The 23,183-nt window shown below is 40.7% G+C and overlaps 1 protein-coding gene across 2 annotated transcripts in view; it reads left to right on the top strand.

The window, feature by feature from the left end:
* The window catches only part of LOC109927252 (sodium- and chloride-dependent GABA transporter 2-like), a 78,101-nt gene that overhangs the window by 33,314 nt on the left and 21,604 nt on the right, over window positions 1-23,183 (top strand). For both annotated transcript variants that reach the window (XM_048607737.1, XM_048607736.1), the window contains exons 6-12: window positions 2,613-2,745; window positions 4,510-4,644; window positions 10,135-10,238; window positions 10,451-10,575; window positions 18,710-18,822; window positions 19,751-19,888; window positions 20,681-20,783. In XM_048607737.1, coding sequence (XP_048463694.1) covers window positions 2,613-2,745; window positions 4,510-4,644; window positions 10,135-10,238; window positions 10,451-10,575; window positions 18,710-18,822; window positions 19,751-19,888; window positions 20,681-20,783 — 851 coding nt within the window. The remainder of the gene's footprint in view (window positions 1-2,612; window positions 2,746-4,509; window positions 4,645-10,134; window positions 10,239-10,450; window positions 10,576-18,709; window positions 18,823-19,750; window positions 19,889-20,680; window positions 20,784-23,183) is intronic.

Here is a 23,183-nt window from a genome sequence, read left to right as displayed (position 1 = left end):
CGGTCCCCGAGTCTCCGCTTGGTTTCCCCGATGTAGAGGAAGCCACAACGGGTACAGCGGATGCAGTATACCACATTGGCAGATGTGCAGGTGAACATCTGCTTGATGTGGAAAGTCTTCTTGGGGCCTGGGATGGGGGTGAGGGAGGAGGTATGGGGGCAGGTGTAGCACTTCCTGCGGTTGCAGGGAAAAGTGCCGGGTGTGGTGGGGCTGGAGGGGAGTGTGGAGCGGACAAGGGAGTCACGGAGAGAGTGGTCCCTCCGGAAAGCAGATAAGGGTGGGGAGGGAAAGATGTCTTTGGTGGTGGGGTCGGATTGCAGATGGCGGAAGTGTCGGAGGATGATGCGTTGGATCCGGAGGTTGGTGGGGTGGTACGTGAGGACGAGGGGGATTCTTTTTTGGTTCTTATTGCGTGGACGGGGTGTGAGGGATGAGGTGCGGGAGATGTGGGAGACACGGTTGAGGGCGTTCTCGACCACCGAGGAGGAGAAGTTACGGTCCTTGAAAAACGAGGACAACTGAGATGTACGGGAGTGGAATGCCTCATCCTGGGAGCAGATGCGGCGGAGGCGAAGGAATTGGGAATAGGGGATGGCATTTTTGCAGGAAGGTGGGTGGGAGGAGGAGTATTCTAGGTAGCTGTGGGAGTCGGTGGGCTTGAAATGAATATCGGTTTCTAGGTGGTTGCCCGATATGGAGACAGAGAGGTCCAGGAAGGGGAGAGAGGTGTTAGAGATGGTCCAGGTAAACTTAAGGTTGGGGTGGAAGGTGTTAGTGAAGTGTATGAACTGTTCGAGCTCCTCGTGGGAGCACGAGGCGGCGCCGATACAGTCATCAATGTAACGGAGGAAGAGGTGGGGTTTAGGGCCGGTGTAGGTACGGAAGAGGGATTGTTCCATGTAACCTACAAAGAGGCAGGCGTAGCTTGGGCCCATGCGGGTACCCATGGCTACCCCCTTTGTCTGTAGGAAGTGGGAGGAATTGAAAGAGTGTGAGGACGAGTTCGGCTAAGCGGATGAGGGTATCAGTGGAGGGGGACTGGTCGGGCCTGCGGGACAGGAAGAAGCGGAGGGCCTTGAGGCCATCTGCATGGGGAATGCAGGTGTAGAGGGACTGGACGTCCATGGTAAAGATGAGGTGTTGGGGACCGGGGAATTGGAAGTTCTGGAGGAGGTGGAGGGCGTGGGTGGTGTCACGGACATAGGTAGGGAGTTCCTGGACCAAGGGGGAGAAAATGGAGTCTAGATAGTTGGAGATCAGTTCGGTGGGGCAGGAGCAGGCGGAGACAGTGGGTCGACCAGGGCATTCAGGTTTGTGGATTTTGGGAAGGAGATAGAAGCGGGCAGTGCGAGGTTGGGGAACGACGAGGTTGGAGGCCGTGGGTGGGAGGTCACCTGAGGTGATGAGGTTGTGGATAGTTTGCGAGATGATGGTTTGGTGCTCAGGGGTGGGGTCATGATCAAGGGGGTGGTAGGAGGAGGTGTCGGAGAGTTGGCGTCCGGCCTCGGCGATGTAGAGGTCAGTGCGCCATACTACAACTGCGCCTCCCTTGTCCGCGGGTTTTATGGTGAAGTTGGGATTGGAGCGGAGGGAGCGGAGGGCTGCACGCTCTGCAGGGGAGAGGTTGGAGTGGGTGAGAGGGGTGGAGAGGTTGAGGCGATTGATGTCTCGACGGCAGTTGGAGATGAAGAGGTCGAGGGAGGGTAGGAGGCCTTGGGGTGGTGTCCAGGAGGAGGGGGTGTGTTGGAAGCGGGAGAAGGGGTCAGTAGAGGGAGGGTTAGGTTCACGGTTAAAGAAGTAAGCATGGAGGTGGAGGCGGCGGAAAAACTGCTCTATGTCCAAGCGTGAGCGGTATTCGTTGATCTGTGGGTGGAGGGGGACAAAGGTGAGCCCTTTACTGAGGACTGACCGTTCGTCCTCAGTAAGGGGTAGGTCTGGGGGGATGGTGAAGACTCGGCAGGGCTGGGTGCTGCTGTCTCCTCTGGAGCTGCTGGCTGTGGAGGTGGTGGGCGGAGCTGCGCCGGCCTCCTGCAGTGCCACAACGATGCCACCCGAAGGTTGCAGGAACAGCAACTCATATTCCGCTTGGGAACCCTGCAGCCCAATGGTATCAATGTGGATTTCACAAGTTTCAAAATCTCCCCTCCCCCTACCGCATCCCAAAACCAGTCCAGCTCGTCCCTGCCTCCCTAAGCTGTTCTTCCTCCCACCTATCCCCTCCTCCCACCTCAAGCCGCACCTCCATCTCCTACCGACCAACCTCATCCCGCCCCCTTGACCTGTCCGTCCTCCCTGGACTGACCTATTCCCTTCCTAACTCCCTACCTACACTCACCTTTCCTGGCCCCATCCCCGCCTCTTCGACCTGTTTGTTTCCTCTCCACCTATCCTCTCCTCTATCCATCTTCTATCCGCCTCCCACTCTCTCCCTATTTATTTCAAAACCCCCTTCCCCTCCCCCTTTTCTGATGAAGGGTCTAGGCCCGAAACGTCAGCCTCTCTGCTCCTATGATTTTTAAGCATCACTTTTTCAAAATAATGTGACAAAATATAAAGTTATTAATAAAGAAACAACAATATCTCTTTAATGTGGTTTTTCTTGTTCTGCATAGGAAACGCGTACTGAGGTTGTCAGCTGGAATTGACCATGTCGGCACTATCCATTGGCAGTTAGTACTTTGCCTTCTTTTGATCTGGATTATTTGCTTCTTCTGTATCTGGAAGGGAGTTAAATCAACTGGCAAGGTAAGGGGCTAAAGTTTCTTTAAAGAATGGCGACAGACATTAAGAATAATGTTTTATTTCTTGGAACAGTATTATACAACTTGATTCCTTTAAACTGGATCCTACCTATGTTGAGCAAAAAGGAGCCCTGCCATTTTATAAATGGTAAAATATTTCGTACTGTGCTTTTTCCTTTGATCAATAGTGGGGTTGCGCACAGAAGCTATGGCTGCTGTTTCCAATATGACTTCTTTTGTCCTTCATTTTCATTCAAGTGCCACATGAATGAAGCCACACATTCAAATGAAATTGATATGAAGGACCTCTGTGTTAATATTTGTGTAATGCTGGTAGTGGCACCCAAATGCAACCTTGTACTGGAGAAGTGGCCAGCAGCCGTTGATATGATTCTAATTTGGGATTTGGGCATCTCTCCCATTCTTTCCATTCTACATTAAAGAAAGTTTATTTTAAACTCTTGCCTTTTTCTCTTTGAAGCCAGTAAGTCCCCTAAAGCACTAACATAAGAATAGATCACATTTAGAATTAGTTTTTACTGACTGAATGCAGCAAGGCTGGTGCTGGCTATATTCAGTCAATCATAGTCTTTCAATGGAAGCTTCAGACAGCCATTAAATCTAGTATTTGAATTTGGGATTTATTTGGGAATGTTGGGACTTAACAACCTCCGTACTTAGCATTGCACTGGCTTGGAACCTGTCATACCACTGTACTCATTTGGATCAGTAGGCAAAGATTTTTGGCTTGACAACAGTATCTTGTTCAGTGAAAATACCAGTTATGAAGCTAAAGCGTATAAAATGTGAAGGAGCACACGCAAATGCATCAGAACAAGACAAAAATCTTTGTTCTTCGATGGGATGTAGATGTCCCTGGCAAAGCCAGGACTTACTGTCTAGCCCTAACTATGATTGAACTGAATGGTTCACTTGGCCATTTCAGGGGACAGGTAAAAGTCAATTACATTGCTGTAGGTCTAGAGTCACACAGAATTCAAACCAATTAAGGGTGGCAGACTTCCCTCAAGGACGGTAGTGAACCAGATGGATTTTTACAACAATAAATGCTAGCTTCATTGTCACCATTACTGAGAGCAGCTTGATCTTATTGCCTGACAGCTCCATAAGGAGTGCCGACAGAGACTTAAGACATATCTGCAGTTGGGCTTCTCTCTTGCTGCTGTACAGCTTTAAGTTATGAATAAGGGGAAGGTCCAAAACTAGTGAGAGCTCTTTGATATGTTGGCTACCTAAGCCCCTCTGGTGATACCTTAGGAGATAAAATTTAACTCTCCTATATTAATGATCTAATTTCTGATGCCAACTGTTCTAGATGGGGGACAAGAAAAGGTATTCACCCTACTTTTCCTCAGCATCAAGCTCTGTCTTCAAGTATAACTGTTTTGAATCCCTACTAAAATTTGTGTTTGGGATAAATTTCCAGGCCGTTTTTCATCCAATGACTAACTTTATTATCAGATCTCTGACAATGGCCTTGAAATTATCACTTTTTCAGAGAGGCTTTCAACAATCTCATCTAGGCACCTGGCATTACATTCTCTAAATCTTATCAAGTATCCAAGATGCACTCATAAAGCAATGCCCATCTGCCAAAATCATTACAATCTATGATATCCTTGATCCTATGTCAGTTTTACAAGCAGAGGCCAGTGGCACAGCATGTGTCTGAAAATGTTTTAGTCCATTGTGCTTGCCCACAACCGAAGTCAGCTATGATTTCCTCGTTGTTTATTTCCTTTTTCAGGTTGTATACTTCACTGCTACCTTTCCCTATGTGATGCTTTCCATTCTTCTAATCAGAGGATTAACATTGCCAGGTGCTGCTGAAGGAGTTAAGTTCTATTTGTCCCCTGATATTTCCAGGCTAGCTGACCCTCAGGTAAAAGGTCCAAAAACATGTCATTATTATTTACTTACTTGTAGAAGCTTGCTGTGTACAAATTGACTGTGTTTCCTATGTTATAACAATGACTGTATTTCAAAAATTGGCTGTCAAGTTCTTTGAGATATCTGGCACTTGTGAATATATTCTGTGTTGTTGGCTTGTAGAAGTTTTAATGACTCATGAAGACTGCTAACCATAAAACACTCTAATTTTATTATACCATCATTACAGGTAGGGGAAATGTCTCTTACATTAACTTCTTTCCATGGTACTTCCTCTCAGCGTCCCAGATCAAATGATTGTATGTTTCAATAAAAACCAAAAGAACTGCAGATACTGTAAATCAGGAGCAAAAACAGAAGTTGCTGGAAAAGCTCAGCAGGTCTGGCAGCATCTGTGAAGAGAAAATCAGAGTTAACATTTTGGGTCCGGTGACCCTTCCACAGAACTATGTCTCTTTTTGGCAAGAATCAGAGACTATTGCAGTTAACACTTTATGGCAATTTGTCTATCATACTCCATTGTGCATCTTCACCAAGTCTCTGTTCATACTTCATTGTTCTGTAACATTCTGGAAACCCATTGCATCACTTTCTTGGTGTTTCTGTACATTTTTAGTGTTTTGAAGTCTCTTTTTGCTCTCTTAGGTAAATGTCATTTTATTCTCTCTTTTTCATATTCTCTTGTTCTTTCTTCTCTTTATCCTCCTTTTTTTTAAAGTCCTGTACCACTTAAGTGTTTGTGGCTTGTTGACTAATCTGTTGTACCTCTCACTTTAGTATGTAGAGAATAAAGCATTCTTATTCTGTTGTTGGTTCTCTGGACTCTATTGAACAGGATTCAAACTGGAATCATCTGCTTCAACGTCTTCTTTCTTTCCTGCTTATTCCATCAATTCTGATTTCCACTTTTCTGGTCACTTGTAACAAAGCTCTTCTTTTTTTTTTGCACTGCGTTATGCTGCCTTGACAATATAAAATCTTAGGTGTGATGATTTCTGCACCCTTTCTCCAAAGCTGGATTGATCTCTGTCCCAAACCTGTTCTCCCTGTTGAAAATTTGATTATTTCAATGTTCTTATTCTGTGGTGACTACCAATTTTCCATCTGCTTACTTTCCTCTCTTTCTTGTACTTTTTCTAAGTCAGTGTCTTTGACTTGTGGCATTGATATATATTGAAGGGTTGGAATCTGTTTTTGAAAATTTCTTCCTATGATTACCTTGCAAAGGTGAGGATCTGTAACTCAAGAACACTAGTTAGGAATGCATTTTTTAATGCACTTATAGTTCTGACCTCTGTTTCAGATTAGCTTCCATTAGCTACAATGAATGCATGTGAACAAATCCAAATAATTCTGTAAACTTTGAAACTCTATATTTACTAATTATTGGCTGTTATCTGATGCTACAATATTAGAAAAAGAACAAATTTCTTTCAATGACTTTATCACTGCTTTGCATATGTGACCATCCAATTGTTTCATCTTAATCCACCTCAACTAGTAATCTACATCTATTGTGAACATGTTCCCTTTGTGCTCAATTAAATCCATTTTGAGGGGCTCCCATGGTCTTGGAGGAAATGTTAGTTATATTAATGGTTCTTTTGATTTCTGTCTCTGAATTATATGTGCAAGGTGCACAGCTATCATTTTTTCCAATGACTTCAACAGACCTAACCTCTAAACTAAATACCATGCTTTAAATCTGTGCACAGTAATGTTAATGACCTTTATGTATTGCAAGATTTAAAGTGTCAATTCTTTAGAATAATAATTCCATCATTGCCTACCAGTAAATTCTCAATCACTATCAGATGGAGTTTTACTCAAAATATGGTCTCAGGTTAGCATTACGTTGTATTTATGTTGGCCATTCTTTAGTACGAAGTTCTCAATGTGCTTACATTCCTCCTCTGTTATTTGTGCTTCTTTGATTTCATTCAATCTTAACATAGTTTCTGCTAATGTATGGTCTGTCATTGTAGTAAACTCCTCAACTTCTTTCACAAATTCAACATTAAGACGGAGGATCCCAAAAATGCAATGCTTGAAGATATTTTTGCTATGTTCAGCTCAATACACATTCTTATGGAACCATGTGGCTGTTTTAAGGATGAAATGACTCCAAATCTGATCAATGCTTTGATTTCCTTCTTGACCTCTGGAAGGAAAGGGTCTGGAACCCTTCTGGGTTTGTTGGTTTACAATCTAAGCTTAGTGTTATACAATGAAACGTTTTAGCTTTTCCAATTATGTCAGAATTTTGTATTTTATTTCCTGAAATCTCTTTATTGGCCTTCAACTTTCTTTACTTCTATTCTGAAAATTAGATTTAATTCCTTACATCCCTTTTTGCTTAAGATTGAACAACTCTCGTCTTTAATTTTGCCACTATATTTTGGCACTGCTTTCTCTGTAGCTGTTGTAAAGTTGCTATACTCCCAGAAGACCACCAGGCTCCTCTTTCATTAGAGAGAGAGAGAGATGACTGGTGGTAGCTTAACCTATGTGGGTCTGTTAGCTTTGAAAACAAAAAATGCTGGAAATCACAGTGGGTTAGCACTGATAAAGAGTCATCTAGACTCAAAACGTTAGCTTGCTTTCCCTCCACAGCTGCTGCCTGACATGTTGTGATCTCCAGCATTATTTGTTTTCAGTACAGATTCCAGCACCTGCAGTAATTTGTCCTACATTGGGTCTGTTAGCTTAGTTGGGTGGTTTGAGATAGAGTGATGCCAAAAGCATTGTGTTCAGTTTCTGTACTACCCAAAGTCAGCATAAAGGTCTTACCTTCTCAACTCCTCTGCTTGCCTGAGGCTTGAGACCCTCAAGTTAAAAGCATCACCAGTCACAACTCTCTCTCTCTCTCTCTAATAAGACATCAAGCCTACAGTCCTCTGAGACTGTGATTTTCCAAGAATCTTCAACTCAGATGCATAAAGAACTGTCTCTTTTAATTACAATTCAGCATCTGGGAAAAGCTAAAACTGCTGCTCCAGAATTTAATTTAATGTGAGTCCTGTGTCATTTTCATAGGGTCTGTGCACTGTAATAATTTTCCACTTCACTGTAGGAGAATTTGAAGAAGTTTCTCAATATCATTTGAATCTTTGACTTCATGAACTCTTTTTCCCTCTTAAACCTTGTTTTTGAATGTTCTGCCCATTCTTCTTCTGTATAAACTCTTCTTTACATCACTGCCATCGTGTGTCTTTGGTGGGATAATTTTCCAAAAGAAGTTGGGTTGTCACTAAAAATTGCTTTTTGTCCAGAATATGTCTCCTCCTCTCTACATTTTGTTATTTTTTATGTTTGACAAGGTCAAATGTGTGTGTTAATTCTAAAATTTGTACTGTCTTCCTCTATCCTCCAACTACCAACCTGTTCTGCCTCCTGATCACAACTTGCCTATTTAATTCATAAAATTGTAGAATTATAGAATCCCTACTATGTGGAAAGAGGCATCCAGCCCATTTAATCTGTACCGACCAGCCAAAGGAGATCCCAAACAGACTGAGCCCCCATCCCTATCCCTGTAACTCCACATATACAATGGGATAATCCACTTGACACGCACATCTCTGAATGCTACAAACAAAATTGATTTGTACTTGCTAGTTTTAAGTCTTCTTACATCTTCTTGGAACTGCAAACTATCAGGAAATATATAATCCATTACATTAACCATTATTTCATTGCAAATTATCTCGCTTTCAAATTACTATACTCTCAGTTTTCTGCTAATCTGCGCAAATCATTAATAAATACATTGATACTTACCCCATGTCTCTGAGTACATTATTTGAATTTTGCATTATTGTGATCGTGTCCTTGCTGAGTTTGACATGTGTCTCCAAGACATCAATACCTTTGGTAAATGATACTTTATACTCATCAATTCCCAGGATCGAAACTGAAATGATTTGAGCACAACAGTCCCTTATTGACTACAAAAGTGGACTGACCTGTTCACAATCTGTTTTTGCTGCAAGACCCAAAAATTGAGTGGATCCCTTGTACCACTTTGGTCATGCTTCTCCCTGATTCAGGTTTGCAACTTTCTGGAAACTCTACATTAGAGGTATTGATTTACCCATCACTGCTTACCACCATATACTGATGTGTTGTTTTGGATCAGAGCAGTTTCAATAACTTCTCAAGATTCCTAGCTATCCATAAAACACTCTTACATCATTGAGATCTATTTACAGTTACGAGAACACTCTCTTAAACGAGCTTTCTCTCATGTTACTTTCTCTAAGACGCTTAGATCATGTGACTGTAAGTCTCTTGTATGAAATCATACACAGTTATCATGAACATGTTGTGGGACTTATTTAACACCCTCCATCATACTATAATGCAAAATTCGTATCTGAAGTAAAGTTGCTGCACTTGCTGTATTTTTTCACATTACTTGATGTGATGTTATAACGTGGGCTAAATGATACGTGGAATAAACCTTTTGTGGTCCAGCAACCATGGGCCCAAAATTGAATATTCTAAGTTGATGCACAGCCGGAGAAATCAAGCCTGACAGAAAATTGGCCAAACTAAATTAAACAGCAGCCAGCAACTATTGGCTACAGAGAGCAGAGCATCAGCTCCACTAAAAGTTGGTGACAAATTGTTTACTTCCACCAGTGGTTTCATCCCAGCTTTCAACCTTTAGCTCAAGCTGACTAAGGTGTATCCAACTTCATTGTCCTGTTGAACTTTAAGCTAGTCTTTGAATGCCATAATCCTCTCCAATATAAAACTGTTCATTTAAGCCTTTTTAGGTGGAACAAACATTAAGCAGGGAGATGTCCACAGTGCATTAATCAGGCAAATACAGATTAAAATATTTGTAACTGAAAGAGATAACAGCCATGAAATTCTACCGAGAAACCCATTGATTCTTTTAAAGCCTCAAGGCAACTCTCACCAGTTGGGGTCCCATTTCAACTTTACAGTCCTGTAAAGAAGGCACTCAAGCTACAGTAGTAAAAGGCCATCGGTCCCAGAAGGGATGGATCATCTATCCTAAGCAGCCAACATGTCTAGTTTTTTTTTACACTTGGGAGCTGACTTTCTAATATTAGAACAGCAGCACAATTATCAGATCATTCATGAAAGTTGACTGAAACACTTTAGTTAACATGACTCACCAGCCCACATACTGAACTGATCATATCCCCGTTTAACCTGTGAAAATCTGAAAACCTAACCATCATGAATCACTGAATGTAGTAGACTATGTAGAGTTTGTTCTTGATTTTTGGACAATAGAATGACTGTTTGAGTCAAAGATGAGAGAAAAGTTTGCTTATTATTTGCCAGTTCTTGCATTGAACTCAGATGTCATGACTGCTGTGAAACTTATTAATGCCAGAAATGTTTTCTCGCTGCACTGTTGAATTGGTTTAAGAGACAATTTTATTTGTATGTGTAAATGAGACTAGTATTTGTTAAGTATATGTTCACTTCTTGTCATCTTCAGGTATGGATGGATGCTGGTACCCAGATCTTGTTTAGCTTTGCTGTCTGTTTGGGTTGCCTCATTGCTTTGGGAAGCTACAATGACTTCAATAATAACTGTTATAGGTATGATACTATTCACGTAATATCATTTTCTATCATCCTCTAATGTTTCTTTAGCTTGGAATATAATGAAGATTAATTCCACTTCAGTGTTCCACATCTAGGACAATCTCCAATATCTCTGAGTTAATGTTGTGAAAATAGAATTTATTTTCATTCATAATTTCATTCTTACCACCAAGTTATGGTTAACTGATTTTATTCCTTTTCCTTAGAGATTGTTTGTTCATGAGTGCCTTGAATAGTGGAACCAGCTTCATATCTGGATTTGCCATCTTTTCTGTCCTGGGATTTATGGCACTTGAAGAAGGAGTGCCCATTTCCAATGTGGCTATGTCTGGTAGGGCAAATTCCCTTTTAAAATTCAGCATTAAAGTGATGTTTTTGAGCTTTATTTGACTTAGGAGTGAGAATACTAGAGAGTAATAACGGAGCAATAACATTTAAAAATAAGACGGCCATGTGCGCTCCAAGAGTATGTGGCTAAAGCAACATCTTCCTGTTTGGTTTCAAATTATCCAAACTTTTGGATGGAGCTAGATCTAGATGGTCAAAACTACAAAGAGGCAAGAATCTTATTCATATATTCAAGCTGGGGTCAAGGATCCAATGCTATTTTGAAATCTATGTGCCCTGCTGTCAAGACCAGGAGCTTCAGCCAGGCTCAGAAAATCCACAGCAAGTTTCAAAAGACATCTTACTTGTGTGGTTGGACCTTTCACAGCAGGTGATGATGGTGAGTGAGAGAGTTCAATGCAAGGAAATTTGTTAGCTCAGCCAGAAGAGCAATGAGGTGAGGAAAAACAGACCAAAGACAAGAAGTCCAGGAGCTATGAATAGTGCAGCTGGAAGCTTCTGATAGTGGCCAGAGAATCAGCAATGGGAAGTAGAGCAGGCAGTTATTAGAAACTTAGACAGACTGAGCGGCAGCACTTTTAGGTCTGGGAAGCCTGGTGAAGAAAGAAAGGCAGGGCTGCAGCAACAGTCTGAGACTGGTAAGTCAAAGAGCCAAGGCCACAAACATTGCAGAGCCAATAACAGTGGTCAGAGAACTGAGAAATATAGTGGAGAAAGCAAAAAGCTGCAAGATAATTAGGTGGTTCTGGCCAAAGCCTTTAATTTCAAGAGGCCAAGAGAAGAAGATCCTATTTGTCTGGTAGACAAGATAATTTTTATGATATAGTTACTGGGAGTTAGCAGTAGGAACTCTACTAACTGATTAGATATAAAGAGTTAATCTTTACAGTATTATGGTGGACCTGCATCATACAAATTGTAAATAGTTTATTCCACTAAGCTACACGTTTCTATTAATTCTTATAAAGCTTTATTGCCATGGAACAAATAAACCCATATAGTGCATGTTTTTAATTTGCCTGTTATACTTGTATTAGATTATTTGTTGCTATTTAAATGATAACAAAGTGCTGTTAGTTGGTTAGACTGTAGACTCTAGATTCAGTGACATTATCACTACATCACCATCTACCTTTACCCTAATGCTTCTGTAAGGCTCTTTGAGTGTCTGCAGCATGTGAGGTAGAGGGCATCTATGGCTTAATTAGGGACTTTGAAGTTGCCCATGATCAGAGTCCAGTAATAACTGTTAGAGCTAAATTGGCATTCATTGCAAATCATGGATCCAGGGATCACAAAGGTTCAAATGTGCTGTCATCCTGAGAATTGGTCTCATGTTCAATCATTAGTGTGCAAATCTCTCCATTACCAAGTATAACAGGCAAATTAAATACGTGCACTGCATGAAGATTACAAACCAGGAATACTTTATTGCCTGACAATGAATTTTCAGAAACATTAATGAAGAAGTGTAACTGTAAAAGTGAAGATCATTCTTATGCGATGATATTCATCCAATGTTACAGGTCCACCAGGATACCATTGCAGAAATTGCTCTTGATTTCTAATCGGTAATTTCCCTATTCATCTCTGGGAGGACAGACTATAGGATATCCTGCGTTTGACCAAAGGTCTATGAAATCACTCTTTCCTGACGTGCAATGAGGAAGGGTTCGTTGAACCCTGACCTCTCGTGACCTCAGTATGTATAATCTAAGGGCCAGACCATTACAGATACCACAGACTCCTGCAGGCAAGAACCATCTGCAGTGACCATTGAAATGACCACTTTGTGGTTGTCTGTAGTTGATACTATTGCTTAGACTGTAGTTAGCTCATATAAGTTTTATAAGTCACCTATACACTATGATGTAGAACTCCCCTAGCAGATAGTCAAATGCATTCATGATTGCTGATGTACATAAATCACTTCTCTTTTAAAGGCTAAGCAACCACTGATATCTAACCTCATCAGCTGAGCTATGAAATGGCCTTCTACTAAGCTATTTCTTGAACATTCCTCTCTACCTCCAAATGTGTTCAGTGAATCACCCAATGCAGACTTTATTATCTTATTTTTGATGTAATAAAAAGGGTCCTAACAAGGGTAAAGATAGGGCAATCAAAACCAAAACTCTCTGAATATTGAAAGAGAGAATAAGATGAGGCAGATGGAAAAGGGCACAGGACAATTGTCGGGTTGGTGATACAGTACAAGTGAGTGCTAGGCTGAATATAGGAAGTTCAGGGCACAAGTGAAAAAGAAAGCAGAGAGGCAGTGGGAGAATCTGAGAAACGGCAGTGAGTGAACATAAAAGGAACCCAATATCTTCTTTATACATATAAATAGTAAGAAGAGTAGAAAGCAAGATGCAGACGGTGGAGGGAGTGCAATTACTGATCAAATCTGCACATGGGCATATTGGTCCTGGCTGAGGAGCTAAACAAATACTTCTGTCTGCTTTTCAAGCAGATGTCACACAATCATAGTGAAATAGATGGCTGAGATACTACAAGTTGATAAATGGACATATTAAAATGGTTGGCTGTACTGAAAATTAATAAATCACAAGAGCCAGATTAGCTGAATCTGAGGGTGCTGAGGAATGTAAGTTGTAAATTGCAGAGGTACTGCTCATAATTTTCCATTACTCCTCAGATACTGCAGTTCTCAAAGAGCTAGAGAATTGCAAATATTATATCATTATTCAACAAAGGATGTAAAGATAAACCTACAAAAGTAGACCGATCAATTTAACTCTCATGGTAGGAAAGTATAAAGTCATGATAATTGTTATGATATGCATGTATCTTTATATCTACCTAAGCTGCATAGTTAGATGATGAGAATAACCAATCTTTCAACAATTAGCATGGGATCATCAAAGCATGGATTAGCACAGTAGTACAAAAAGAAGCCTTTGCCACAGTCCAGGTTGTACAGCATAGATTGTATGAAAGAGTCAGCATAACATATATGACAAACTGTATTCAGGTACAGGTGCAAACGTCTTTCCATTTTGTGCACTGAAATATGTATACCCACAAAATGACAGCTGACCTACTAATGTTGAACTCATTGCACTCAATGACTTGAAGATTTCAATTCTCGGATATATTTCACTTTTCTTGCTTCAAAGAGTCACCTGGTTATGCCAGGTATTTTATATTGTGGATACAGTGGCTCCAGTAATCACGGATGTATCAGTGTGCATGATCATATTCGGAAGAAGAGTCACTGAACTCGTAACATTCACTTTATTTTCTCTCCATAGATGCTGCTAGACCTGCTGAGTTTCTCCAGCAGTTACAGTTTTTGTTTGGTCTACCTGTGGTATCAAGATAACAATGAGAACAAGAAACATTAGGAACAACCATCAGAAACCTTGTACTTACACTGTGAGGAGATCACCTAACTCTCTAACACAGGGCATCAGCCAATAGGCAGCACAACTTTGAACCATTATGTATATCCATTGCACTTCAGAAGCAAAGTGGAATTATTATTCAGTAGACAAGTGGAAACCTGCCCTGCTAACAACCATTGATACTCCCAGGAGTACATTAAGCGCTACTCAAAAAGATTAACAATTCCTGTGATTGACTTGGAGACAGTAAGGATTGCAGATGCTGGAAGCTTGAGTCACTAAATGTAGAGCTGGAAAAGCACAGCAGGTCATACAGCATCCAAGGAACAGGAAAGTCAACATTTTGATTCAAAATCTTGATTTTCCTGCTGCTCAGATGCTGTCTGACCTGCTGTGCTTTTTCAGCTCCACACTTATTGCCGCTGTGATTGGCTTGCTAGAAACCGATTATCCAAGCTGAATCAAACTCCACTTCCGAGGAAGGATCACTGGACCTAAAACATTAACTCTGATATCTTTCCACAGATGTTGCCAGACCTGCTGAATTCTTCCAGCAATTTCTGTTTTTGTTTCTGATTGCCAGCATCCGCAGTTCTTTCAGTTTTACTTGAGCTGAATGTTGGACAGAATGTTGGTTTTCAACACCTGACTGATGGCACATGGAATCCAGTAACAATTGCTGATGTGCTTAAAACCAAGATCTTAGGAAGCATCAAATGACGTTGTAGTATGATGAAAGAGAAGGAGACCACAACCGGAAAGACCGTTTATGTTTTCTAATGACTGCATCATGCTCTAAGATGTAACGTAAAAGAACACTGTTCCAAAAATATGTAGCTGCCTTCAGCAAAGATCACCTAAATTAAAGCTGGGTGATAAGCAGACTGTCAGCATGTTTCCAAGACGTGAAAAACTGAATGTAAAATGAAACAAAAGAAAACTGCAGATGCTGGATATCTGAAAACAAAAACAGAAATTGCTGGAGAAACTCAACAGGTTTGGCAGGATCTCCAAATATCATTGCATTCAGGAGAGGTACCAGAAGGTTGGAAAATTTATTATTGTGACACTGCTATTCAAAAAGGGAGGTAAGTGGAAAACAGGTAACTATAGGCCTATTAGTCTAACATCTGTTGTGGAAAAGTATTGGAATCAATCATTAAGGAAGTACAAGCAGCACATTTGGAAAATCATAATCTAATCAAGCAGAGTAGGCATGGCTTCATGGAAGGGAAATCGTATCTGACTAATTTTGAGTTTTTTTGAGAAAGTCTCAACCAAAGTTGATAGAGGGAATCAGTAGATGTGTTGTATTTGGACTTCCAGAAGCTGTTTGACAAGGTACCTCACAAAAAATTAATTTATAAGCTAAGAGCCCACAGTGTTGGAGATAGTATATTGGTGTGGATAGAGAATTGGCTCATTGGCGGGAAATTGCAAGTGGGGATAAAGGATTCTTTTTCAGTTTGGCGACTGATGGAATTTAATTTAGATAACTGCGAGGTGCTACGTTTTGGTAAGACAAACCAGGGCAGGACTTACACAGTTAATAGTAGAGGCCTGGGAGTGTTGTTGACTGGAGAGATCTAGGAGTTCAGGTACATAGTTCCTTGAAAGTCACGTCACAGATAGTCAGGGTGGTGGAGATGATGTTTGGCATGCTTGCCTTCATTGGTCAGAGCATTGAGTATAGGAGTTGGGGTGTCATGTTGCGGCTGTACAGGACATTGGTAAAGCCACTTTTGGAGTACTGCATACTGGTCTGGCCACTCTGTTATAGGAAGGATATTATTAAATTGGAAAATATGCAGAAAAGATTTATAAGGATTTTGCTGGGACTAGAGAGTTTGAGTTCTAAGGAGAGGCTGGGTTAGCTGAGACATTTTTCCCTGAAGCTTAGGGGGTTGAGGGGTGACCTTGTAGAGGTTTATAAAATCATGAGGGACATAGTCAAGGTAAATATCAAAGGTCTTTTCCCTATGGCAAGGGAAGTCAAAACCCTCGGGCATAGTTTTAACGTGAGAGGAGAAAGATATAAAAGGAACCTGAGCGACAACTTTTTCACACGGAGGGTGATGCATTTGTGGAATGAACTGCCAGTGGAAGTGGTAGATGCAGGTACTGTTATAACGTTTAAAAGACATTTGGATATGTACACGAACAGGAAAAGTTTAGAAGGATATGGGCCGAACACAATCAAATGGGATTAGTTTAGTTTGGGAAAAACTGGTCGGCATGGTCAAGTAGGACCAAAGGGTCTGTTTCCGCGCTGTGTGGCTCTGACACATGACCAATGGGGTTCCAGAGGGATCAGTGCTGGCAATGTTGGCAAATAAAGTATAGTTTGGGAATATGTGAAGTTGTTCATTTTGGAAGGGAAAGTCAAAGAACAGAATATTAATTTAATAGAGAAAAGCTGAAGAAATTTGCAATGCAAAGCGAACTTAGGGTACTTTGCATGAAACACAAAAGTAACACACAGGTTCAGCAGGTAATCAGAATTAGAATTAGCATTAGATTTTATTGTCACGTGTACTGAAGTATAGGAACACAGGAATACAGTGAGAAGTGCACAATGTTGCCATTCTCCGGCATCATGAAGTTCCTCTCGAGACTCCAGGCTGTGGCTTGGCCCGGGTGTCTGCATGGAGGTAAGACTGAAATTAGACGTTAATATCTGGATGTTTCTCATTCCTTTTGGTGTTGTTTCCTTTATTTCTGCTTTTTTAAAATTACACATTTGTAGTCAAATGTGTAACTAATCAGGGAGGCTAATGAAATATTGGCTTTTATTTCAAGGTGGTTAGAGTATGAGGGTAGGGAAGTCTTACTGCAACTGTACAAGATGCTGGTGAGGCCACACCTGGAGTACAGTAAGCAGTTCTGGTCCCCTTAATTAGGGAAGATATAATTTCATTGGAGGCAGTTCAGAGAAAGTTCACGAGGATAATCTCTCGTCTAAAGAGATTATTTTATGAACAAAGGCTAAACTGGTTGGGACTCTACTTACTGGAATTTAGAAGAATGAGAGGTGATCTAATTGAAACATATAGGAATCTTAAGAGGCTTGACAGGGTAAATGCAAAGAGGACCAGAGGGCATTGTCTCAAAATAAAGGGCCACCAATTTAATATTGAGATGCTGAAGAACTTCTTCTCTGAGGGTTGTAGGTTTTTGGAACTCCTTGTCACAGGGAGCTATAGGGACAGATTCCTTGTGTATATTTAAGGTTGAGATATATTTTTGATTGGTAGGGGTATCAAGGGTTAGAGGGAAATGGCAGGAAAGTGAATATCAGATTGGCCATGATCCTATTGAATAGTGGAGGTTTGAGGGGCTGAGCAGCCTACTCTTGTTCTTATTTCTTATGGCCTTATCTATAGAGAGAGGAACAGAGTTTACTTTGCGATTCCAGTGACCCTTCTTCAGACTCCAGAATCTCTAAAACTAACACTTTCTCCCTCCACAGATCTTCACAGGCTTGCTGAGTTTTTCCAGCAATTTTTGTTGATGTTTGTAAATTTATTGCAATGTGTTAAAATACATGAAAACACAATGTTGCTTATCTTGTAATTAGTTTGATTCTTTAAGGCTAAACTTTTTGTCTAGAAAACAAGAGGGGATGTTGTGACATGATGTCACTTTACTTTTTAAGGAAGGATTCTTTAAACTACTGTCAATCAGTACCTGCCTCAATAGGATATTTGTATTAGTCCTTGACTTGATGGGCAGTCGGATATGTGCAAGATGTACTTAACTCCCTGCATATACTAACCGTATATATCCTTATCTTCAAATTAAGAACCCATATTACTATTTCACAATCCTCATTATGTCTAAAAGGAGGTTATAACAATAATCAGGGATACAATTAACTGTTAATTGCATAAGTATGGATTAATCAGGGAACGGCAGCACAAATGAATTAATAGAAATAGTAAATGAAACTAATATGTTTGATGTCTTTTTCATGATAGAATCCCAAAAATATTTTATAAAGTTGTATACAATAGATCTTCTAGCAAAGTTAAAACCCGTGGAATTAAAGTGAAAGTGGTACCATGGGTATAAAGCCAGCTGAGGGTCAGGGGCTGATGGTTGTTTCTCAGACACACAGTTGTTAAATGGTGGAGTTCCATGGGGATCAGTACTATGATCACTGCTTTTTTAAATATATATTAGTGACGTAGACCTGGATGTGTAGGGCAAAATTTGCAAATGATGCAGAACTCAGAGGCATTGTGAATTAGGAAGAGGATAGTGATAATCTTCAGAAGGACTTAAGCAGGGCTGGTGGACCAGGTGGACGTGTGCCAGGTGAAGTTCTGAGCGCATGGGATGGAGTACCACATTTAGTAAGAAAAATGAGGGGAGAACGGAACAGAGACACCTGGCTTAAATATGCACAAAGTTTCGAAGTTGGCAAGGCTACTTAAGAATGTCATTAAAATGGCAAATGGGATCCTTCGCTTTATGAAGAGAGCCAGAGTACAAAAGCAGATAAATCATTACAAACCTCTAGTTTTTTTATCATCTGGAATATAGTGTCCAATTGTGGAATTCCTCGAGAACAATGTAAACAGTTACAGAGCCAAAGCCTGAGAATGGATTTAAGATGCATTTCAACCATTATTTTATTGGGTGGTGAAACAGACCTAAGGAACCAAATGTCTTACATCTGTTTCTGTGTGCTTATGTATTTTATTCTTATTAAATTTTGCTTTTTTTTCTAACTTCTTTTTCTTGTAGGTCCTGGTCTAGCTTTCATTGTCTATCCAAAGGCAATTACATTGATACCTTTCCCTCAGCTCTGGGCCTGTTTGTTCTTTATCATGCTTATTCTCCTGGGTCTGGACAGTCAGGTACTGCTTAAAAAGAAGTAAGGTTCAACTAAAGTCTGCTTTGTCTTTCCCTAATCAGGGAGGGTTTTAGACTGTGTTTATGAATATGACTTTTTTAATGACAGTTCACTTTACAACTTTTCAAAATGACTCTCAATATTTATTATTTGAACTGATTAAAATAAAGTTTTAAAAAGGTTACTTTTCAGACATTCTGCTAACAACAATTAATAATGTTAACTTGTTTAATATTTGATGACACTGACCTTTGTATGTATTTCAGGCATTCTTGATCCTCTTCACAGTCCAAGTACTGGGATAGACTGGTGCAGGGAGCAGTTGGAGGTCAGGGGTGCAAGGTTGAGTGTTCAGGCCAAAAGTGAGGGAGATTAGAGGTTAGGCTTAGAAGGATGGTGAAACAGCAAGGAAGATTGAGTTTGAGGTTGTGAAGTTGGAGGTGCCAGAAATTGAAGATATCAGGATATGAAAACTGAAATCTGGGTTTGCTCTCTCTACAGGAGAGAGAGCCAATGTGTTTTGCTAGAGTAAATGGTAGGGTTGGTGCCCAAAGGACTCAGATTTAAGATAAATGGCAGAGGAACAAGATGATGATGAGAATGTTTTCACAGTGTGGGATGTGATGAACTGAAATGCATTATGTGAAACTGAAGTTGAACCAAATTCAGTGAAGAATTTTAACATTGAATTAGTTATTAAAACTGAAAAGGATCATCTGCAGGATTATGGGGACAGAGTGGCGTGAAGAGATTTGAACAGCAAGTTGGTATAGACACAATAGATTGGAGTTCTTATATGCTGTAAGACTCTCGGAATCAAAAAGATATTCAATAACTAATTCTAAATTCTTACCTTTAGAGAACAGAATTTATCTAATGCTTAAAATTTTGTTTTGTTCAGCTTTCTGCTTGGTAATTAGTCCCTGTTTTAGTTTGTAGGTATAGAAAGTCTGACAACAGCGATAATAGATATGTTTCCTGAGATTTCCCAAAGAAAATATTCCAGGATGATAATTATCATGGGCATCTCAACCTTTTCATTCACTATTGGGCTATTAATGCTGACAGAGGTGAGAAGTTGTTTTCATAAACGTTTTGAAAACATTGAGATTGAGCTTGTACACAATCGCAATGCGTCTGCTCGGGTAACAAATAGCAGCTTGAAGGTTCAAAGCTAGAACTCACTGTCACATTAGTTCCTTTCGAAACCACATATTGTAAATACAGCAGTATGTTGGTCAAATTTGCAGCAAGGAAATTTGGTCAGATTTCTACAGGTCTTCTTCCATGAGTCTGGGATTTTGGCTGTGCCTCTCACCAGGATAGAGGCTACAAACAGCACCCCTGTTTCTGCGTCGGGGACCTGACCGTCTGACCGCCACCCCTCCTCCATGTTAGAGACCCTGACCGGCCCCCCTCCTCCGTGTAGGGAAACCTAACCGGTCCCTCTCCTTTTCCATGTTGGGGTCCCTGACCGCACCCCCATCCTCCTCCAGGTTGGAGACCCTCACCGCACCCCCTTCTCCGTTTCGGGGACCCTGAAAGGCCCCAGCTTCATGTCAGGGATTCTGACTGGCCCTCCTACTAAAGTGCAGGATGAAGGTATGTTCTTCTGTTCTTAAATGTTTTCTGACTTGAAGATCACAGTGAAGTTTTAATTTCTGTGTTTGTTGGAAAGCACAAAAATGTCTACGAATAAAAATTCCAAATGTTACTCCACCAGCACTTAAGAAGGTTCAGTAAGCATTTTAATTTGTTTTATACTTTTTAGGAAGTAATAATTAATTTGAATTTAGTTCAGAAGTATGGCAGTCTTCATGAGACAGTATCCATGATTTTTACTTCTGATTCTCTTCCCTCAGGGTGGGGTATATGTTTTTCAACTTTTTGATACCTACGCAGTTAGTGGGACATCTGTTCTGCTCCTGGCATTGTTTGAAACAACTTGCGTCAGTTGGGTATATGGTACGTATATGACTTTAGACACGTGGCAAAACATTTCAGGCTGGCATCAAAAAATTCCTTTGATTTTGACTGAGAGTGGAGATACTGTGGCCCCAATTTTAATTCCAAGTAGATTTAGGTGGATGGTATATTTATTGAGAATAGCATGTGTCATAAAGACATTTGCTTCCTCAAAAACTCATAACCAATACCAGCGAATCATAACCAATCATAGGATCGCAGCAGTTTGGAAGCGGGCCATTCTGCCTATTGCATCTACACTGACCATCCAAAGAACATCCCACCCAGACCCATACCACCCCACCCCCTGCCCACCCTATCCCTGTAACTCTGCATTTCTCATGGGTAATCTACTTAGCCTGCACATCTCCGGACACCATGGGGCAATTTATCACGGCCAATCCACCCAACCTGCATATCTTTGGACTGTGGGAGGAAACCAGTGCACCCGGAGGAAAGCCACAGAGAATGTGCAAATTTCTCACAGACAGTTGCCCGAGGGTGAAATCAAACCTGGGTCCCTGGCGCTATGAAGCAGCAGTGCTAACCATCGAGTCACCGTGCCACCCTAATGCTGGACCTTTTTGCCCAGGCAGTGACTAAAGTACTGCTGCCTGTTGGTGGAACCTCTGTGCTTTGAGCCCCCAGATATCACTAACCAAGAGCCTGTTAAAGCAACGTTTCAGAAGAGTAATAGAGGAAATAAACTCAGTTTTAAGAATTTGTTTTGTGCTTGTTAAAATTTCTTTGATGGATTGTATTATGTTTGTGGTTCATTGGAACCTTAAATAGAACACAAAGTAGACAGAGGGTAAACATGAAGAGGGAATACTTTATTATGCCTTCTCTCAGCTCCACAGTCAGTCTGAGACTGCCCCTCGAGCTCCGCCTCTGGGTCACCTGACCCACTGTCTCAAAGGGGAAGTGCACACCCAACTCAGTACATACCAAAATAGGTGTAGAATCAATGCAAGTCACGAAACTTTGTATTGTTTATATAAAGTTTCACCAAGGTATGTTACACAAATACATTGTCAACTTTGATATTCATAATTATGGCAATGTTGATTTAAAGTAAAAACAAAAGATAATGGGCTAAAAAATTACATACCTTTAATTGGATTCACATGCATATTCTGTTTCTAATACAGTAGTATTAGTATTGTGACTCTGCAATCCAAAGGAAAGGATCATAAATTGTGTTTAAAAAAAACATTTTCTAGCATTGCTGAAGTCAGGACAGGCATTTGCATTGTGGGTCACATTATGGAATACTGTAACCATATTTAATTTTGTTCATATTAGAATGTTTTCTTTTAGAGCGTTGGTTGTTGTGTTAATACATTTTCAATTGCTAGCATTCTACACTGACTGGCAACGTTTTGCACCTTGATAGCAGATGGCCCTATAGTTTTATTGCATATATGCAGGAATACATCAAGTTTGCACATCCACATCTGCTTACAGTTTATATGAGTGCATGACTTGTGCATTTCTGAATATATCAGCATTCATGTGCAGACTCCTTGGATTCATGCATGTACAGCTTAATGAAGTAATGTAGATGTGTGGTTCTACGTAGAACTTTGGAACAAAGAATGGGAATTCAAAGTGGGGATAGGGTTGTGAGAGCTAAGGGGTCCAGGGCCTATATTATGAGCAAGCAACTGATCAATGGCCTAGAGTACATGGACGGACCTTTTGAAACAGGTTTCCTTAACACTTGGCTGTCTCTGTGGTGTCTGTAATTGGCTGATCTAGTCAAGGTGGGTAGCTCAGGTGGGGAAATTGCAAAATTCACTGCTTCTGTCTCAGGAGAAATTCCCCTAAATGGCAGTATCTTCATTGTATGCGATGTCAGTTGGGTGAAGTCCACCACTCTCAGATGTAGGCTGGAGGCTGCCATTCACTCAGCTTCATTCACTAGCATTCAGACTGGACATTTAAATTTACTGTTCTGTAGCTAACTCAGTAAAAGGGGAGTGTTTCTTGTTTTCTCCTACCTCTACTGCAGTCTAGTGGAGATCTCTGAGGGATGTTGCACCTCACGTTTTTAAGACAACTGGTTTCAGAAGACCCTAGTAGAAATACAGATGATTTGACTCCTCAGAAGATCCAGATTCTGCAAGTTACTGTTGATGTGGTCGCTTCTATATATTAGCCCACCTAACATACCACAGAGACTCATGTTCTGAATGAGACAGATATCTGGAAGTTTATCAACAACTAATTAATATTATATCTCAGACTTGCACAATCTCTGGGCTTCATGCTTACTTACATTAATATTACATTAGATATTTAGTTGACTGGCTGATTAGCTGTATGACTTCTTGTCAGTCCAACTGTGGCTAACAGACTGGCTGACCAATAAACTTACTGTATATAAAGTAGATGAGA

The sequence above is a fragment of the Rhincodon typus genome, chromosome 18, assembly GCF_021869965.1.
Source record: "Rhincodon typus isolate 14 chromosome 18, sRhiTyp1.1, whole genome shotgun sequence".
Classification (NCBI taxonomy): domain Eukaryota; kingdom Metazoa; phylum Chordata; class Chondrichthyes; order Orectolobiformes; family Rhincodontidae; genus Rhincodon; species Rhincodon typus.
The sequence above is the reverse complement of the archived record's forward strand: the minus strand, read 5'-3'. Positions and strand labels throughout refer to the sequence as shown.